At 40.2% G+C, this 5401-nt stretch overlaps 1 protein-coding gene across 1 annotated transcript; it reads left to right on the forward strand.

The window, feature by feature from the left end:
- Positions 1-4212: 4212 nt before the first annotated feature.
- Positions 4213-5163, forward strand: LOC307099296 (olfactory receptor 7A5-like; the record flags this gene model as incomplete). The annotated part of the gene is made up of 1 exon (XM_079770648.1): positions 4213-5163. The coding sequence occupies one exon, from the start codon at positions 4213-4215 to the stop codon at positions 5161-5163; it is 951 nt and encodes a 316-aa protein (XP_079626774.1).
- Positions 5164-5401: the final 238 nt, after the last annotated feature.

Below are 5401 nucleotides of genomic sequence, written 5' to 3' on the forward strand. Positions count from 1 at the left end.
CTTCTGCTATAAGTATAAAGTTTATCATTGATTTGGAAAATGTCTCATGAAGCCAAGGAGGGTGGTGCCCAAAGCTTTACAACAAAGTCACACAGTCTTTCCCTTGTTGAAGAGAGAAATAGCAATTTTCTGGAGGTGTCATGGGTTGTGCCCCATGACCATCAGTGCTTTCAAAATCCAAGGTTCCTAGTCAAGCCAGTCTCCACAGTCTTGGACCTTAGAGAAAATTTAATTCAAAGTTGGGTAAGGTGCTAGAAGATGAGACTTCAAGAGGGTCATGGAGAAGGAGTAACAAAAATAGGATTCACTTAACTTCTAAGCTGGTCCCTTGGGAACAGAGAATCGGCAGGACATTTTTCCATTCTGTTCAGACCAGTGTGTCCCACAGGGGAACCGGGTGCTCAGAGGTGGGACCAACAATGCCAACAGCATCTAATGAGCAGATAAAGGATGAGTAATATCTCCTCTGCAGCAGACTCGCAACCTGTGCAGCGTTAGGCTGGAACAGAACATATTTGTTTCTTTTGGAGTCTCAAGTCTGACTCTGAGACTAGTGCTTGACTCCTTCCTGCTCTTTTGTCTGAGAACAGAGCTTCAGTCTCCCTCACTAACCATCCAGGGAGCAATTCAGACTTCTACAAGGAGCCCTTCCTTTCAGAGACCCATCCAGGTGAGTCTGAGAGTGCAGCAGAAGCTGTGGGAAGATTCAAGGAATGCATCCCAGAATTTCTCCCTGAGGTAACCTGAGAGCCTAACCAGGCCAGCTCAGAGCTTAGAGACTGCCATAAATGTTTGCTAGGTAGGCGAATATACAGTTAATACATTTAGTATGCTAAATTAGTTTTCTCCAAAAAACATTGCTGTTTGGCATAGAATTCCTTTATATATGTATAGATGGATTTAGGAGAATTTATGAAAATGTATTAATTTTGTGTGGTCAATTCTATCAGTCTGTCATATTGTGCCTTCATTTTTAAACGTAAACAGTTGTACATTTTTCACCTTAGCAAAAACATTCTTTTGCATTCAAATAATGATCTGTTCTATTCATTTTCTAAGCATAATCTACTTATGTTTACATAGGTAGAAATTATAACTGTAGATACTGCTTTCTTCACTGCCTTTTAAAATTATATTTTTGTATTTTTTTTCCACATCCTTGCCCATATATCTGAGATTGGAGACCCATACTGATATAAAGTTTTGTGGGAGGGAGTTTCTGCTTTTTTTTTGAAATTAGTTTTATAATTTTATTAATGCCATTATTTGAATACAAAATAATTAACTATGTTTATTTTCCCTGCCATTTTTATATTATGAAAATTCCATGACTTAACTTTTTTCCATATAAAAGCACACATTTATAAAACTACATGAATGATCAAAGTCAGTGAACTCCATGCTCATTTGACCTCACATCATACAAAGAAGGCCCAGTAGAATGAAATAAGTGTGCTATGATATCATATTCTCAGGGGTAAATATGTGAAGAAAGGAGATCAATTAAGCAGGATTTTATGAAAAATGACCGGGGATGATTTGTACGTTGACAAGGAACAGAACCAGGACTAGTGCCCACCCATCAGTTGTGTCACAAAAGAGATCAAAAACTCTAAGCCAAAAATAGCAAAGGAAAGATGCTATTGAGCCATATAAACACCAGAATGATCTAATAAACATGGAATAGGTGCAGAAATAACAATTAGGTCAGAGGCTGCAGGGACCACACACCAACTGGCCAGTGCAGCAGGGAAGGTCCAATTGGTGTATGGTCCCTTGAGTCCAAGGTAACTTCAGCATCCATGCTGGCTCCCTCTTCTCTCTGCACTGGCTCTCTGCTGGGCTCGTCACTATTATTACTTTCCATTTTAAGCAGTTCTTGAATTTCTTGTGTTAAATTCCAGATCTGTTTTACTGTGTCTCAAAATAAGACATGCCTTTTACATTGTTATCCAGCATTTTTGTGTGCGCGCGCGCACACACACACACACACACACACACACACACACACACAAATGAACAAAGGGAACCATAAATGATTATGTAAATACCCTCACTGTGTATGACACACTGTGTATGACTCACATGTGGCCCGCCGAGGACATTTATCCGGCCCGCCGGGTATTTTTGCCGTTTTGTTTTTTTACTTCAAAATAAGATATGTGCAGTGTGCATAGGAATTTGTTCATAGTTGTTTTTTTTTTAAACTATAGTCCGGCCCTCCAATGGTCTGAGGGACAGTGAACTGACCACTTGTTTAAAAAGTTTGAGGACCCCTGCTCTAATACTTTCTTTTGTGCCTCCTTGATTCCATTCTATTTCGTTCTTACTACTGTAATCTGGCACCCTAATGGCTCCTGATCTCAGAATATGGAGAACACTCCTCAAGCTTGTCCTCCACACCCAGCTTCATAGAATCCTGTCATAGAATACATGTTTATTCAGCCACACTAAACTAAATCTGAAGGGGGGAATGAGTTTGTATAACATGCTATATACCTCAGGTACTCACAGTCTAGCAAGGAACAAAGACATGGGATTAAATAAAAATCTCACCATGGGTGCCCTAACACTTAGATTAAGAGCATGAGAAAGTGACCTTTTCCTGTGCTAATGTTAGAAAAAGAAAAGGTTCACGAAGGAGAGGATCCAGTCTCACTGAAAGAGGAGTTAGAGTTTGGGGGAGAAATTTAAATCAGAGAATTCAATGATCAGCTTTAAAGTTCTCTCTGAGTCAATGTGAATATTTGATTAAATGGGTGCCCGCCTGAAAGATGGGAGAGATGACAGGGAACTGAAATATGTCTGTGGAATTGGAGCCAAGATGTTGGGAAGCAATAAATACATTTGAGAGGTAGAAGAAAATAATCAGCCTCATCCCATCATAGTGGTAACCATTCATTTACCAACAAGAAGGAAGTACACCAAGCTCTCTACCTATAGAATATTGATTATCTGTCCACCATCATAGGCTGATGGATACTACAGTCCTCATCACCCGGTGAGGATATTAACAGTTATTAAGCTGTAGCCCTAACTAGTTTGGCTCTGTGGTTAGAGCATGGACCCGGAACTGAAGGGTCAAGGACACAATTCTGGGGTGTGGGCTCGATCCCCAGTAAGGGGTGTGCAGAAGGCAGCCGAACAATGATCCTCTCTCATCATTGATGTTTCTATCTCTCCTTCTTCCTTCTCACTTAAATCAATAAAAATATATTTTAGAAAAAGACAAAGAGAGAATCTTAAAAGCAGAAGAGAAAAGCAGTTAGTTACCTACAGGGGAGCACCCATATGACTCTCAGCTGATTTCTCAACAGAAACCATGCAGGCCAAAAGGGAGTGGTAAGAAATACTCAGTGATGAATATCAAGGATCTACAACCAATATTACTCTACCCAGCCAAGCCACCATTTAGAATTGAAGGTCAGATAAACAGCTTCACATACAACAAAAAGCTAAAGAAGTTCATCACCACCAAATCAGTATTACAGGAAATGTTGAAGGGTATTCTTTAAGAAGAAGAATAAGATGAAAAAGAGGAGTAAGAAAAAGAAAAATGAGGAGGAGGGGGATAAAGGAGGAGACAGAGGAGCGGAGGAAAACAAGGAGAAGAAGAAAAAGATAGAAAATATGAAGAATAAAATGGCAATAAAAGCTTACCTATCAATACTTGAAACTAAAAATCAAAGTAAATGAACAAGGAGTCTAATGAACAAATTAAACTGATGAATAAAATAGAACCAGAGGAACAGAAAAATGGAACAGACTGACGAATCTCAGAGGGAAGGGGACGAATAGGGAAGAGATTAACCAAAGAACTTATGTGCATATATGCATTACCTATGGACACAGACAATAAGATGGTTAAGGCCTGCGGAGAGATGGGAACTGAGTGAAGGGGGGAATGGGGTTGAAAAAGGAGGACATCTATAATACTCTCAATAATAATGATTTTAAAACAAACAAATGAACCAAAAACAATCTGTGTAGTCCATGGCCACCTTGGGGAAAAGGTCTGAGGAGGACAGAAATTCCTAATCAGAGATGTCATGGGTTGGGGGTGCGTCTTAAAGGGGGTGATATGTTCAAAAAATAGATATTGATTACTTTACTGCAAAGTATAATTGTAGCATTTCAATTATGTTAGTAACAGCCAATTGTTTAAAAAAATGATCATGCTATTTTTTCTTTCCTACAAGTCACCTACACCACATGAGACGAGGCAATGATACCCCAATTTCAGAATTTCTTCTTCTGGGATTTTCAGAGGAACCAGCACTGCAGCCCCTCATATTTGGGCTTTTCCTCTCCATGTACCTGATCACTGTGTTGGGAAACCTGCTCATCATCCTGGCCGTCAGCTCTGACTCCCACCTCCACACACCCATGTATTTCTTCCTCTCCAACCTGTCCTTGGTAGACATCTGTTTCACCTCCACCACCGTCCCAAAGATGCTGTGGAACATCCAGACACAGAGCAGAGTCATAACTTATGCAGGCTGCATCACACAGATATATTTTTTCTTACTCTTTGCAGGACTGGATGACTTCCTTCTAGCAGTGATGGCCTATGACAGGTATGTGGCCATCTGCCACCCCCTGCACTATATGATCATCATGAACTCCCGGCTAAGTGGACTGCTAGTTCTGATGTCCTGGATCATGGGTGCCCTGAATTCCTTGTTACAAAGTTTAATAGTGTTGCGATTGTCCTTCTCTATGGACTTGGAAATTCCCCACTTTTTTTGTGAACTCAAACTTGTCATCCAACTTTCCTGTTCTGACAACTTTCTTAATAATATGGTGATGTATTTTGTAGTTGTGCTACTGGGTGGTGGTCCCCTCACTGGTATCTTTTACTCTTACTCTAAGATAGTGTCCTCCATACAAGGAATCCCATCATCTCAGGGGAAGTATAAAGCATTTTCTACCTGTGCATCTCACCTCTCAGCTGTCTCTTTATTTTATGGTACATTCCTAGGAGTGTATTTCAGCTCTGCTGCTACCCACAGCTCACCAAGTGCAGCAGCCTCAGTGATGTATGCCGTGGTCACACCCATGCTTAACCCCTTCATCTACAGTCTGAGAAACAAAGACATAAAAAGGGCCTTGAGAAGATTCTATGGGATGGCAGGTACAAAAGGGACAATCATCCTGAGGTAGAAAAAGTGCTCCAAGACCCAAAACCAGAAATTGAGATTCTTTCATCAGATTGTAGTTTTCAGACTTGTTCCTTGTGTTCTGTCCTTGAATTTCCTTTGTTTGTTTCAACTCTCCTATACAATTTAAGTAACCATTCTAGTAAGCTTTCTGCTTTGTCTGTTATATGGACAGTAGTTCCCTTTGTCTTTTTTTGACCTTCACAATGTTTTTTCCAACCTTGATCAGAAATATTTGTAAG

Source organism: Cnephaeus nilssonii, assembly GCF_951640355.1.
Source record: "Cnephaeus nilssonii genome assembly, chromosome: 5".
NCBI lineage: Eukaryota > Metazoa > Chordata > Mammalia > Chiroptera > Vespertilionidae > Cnephaeus > Cnephaeus nilssonii.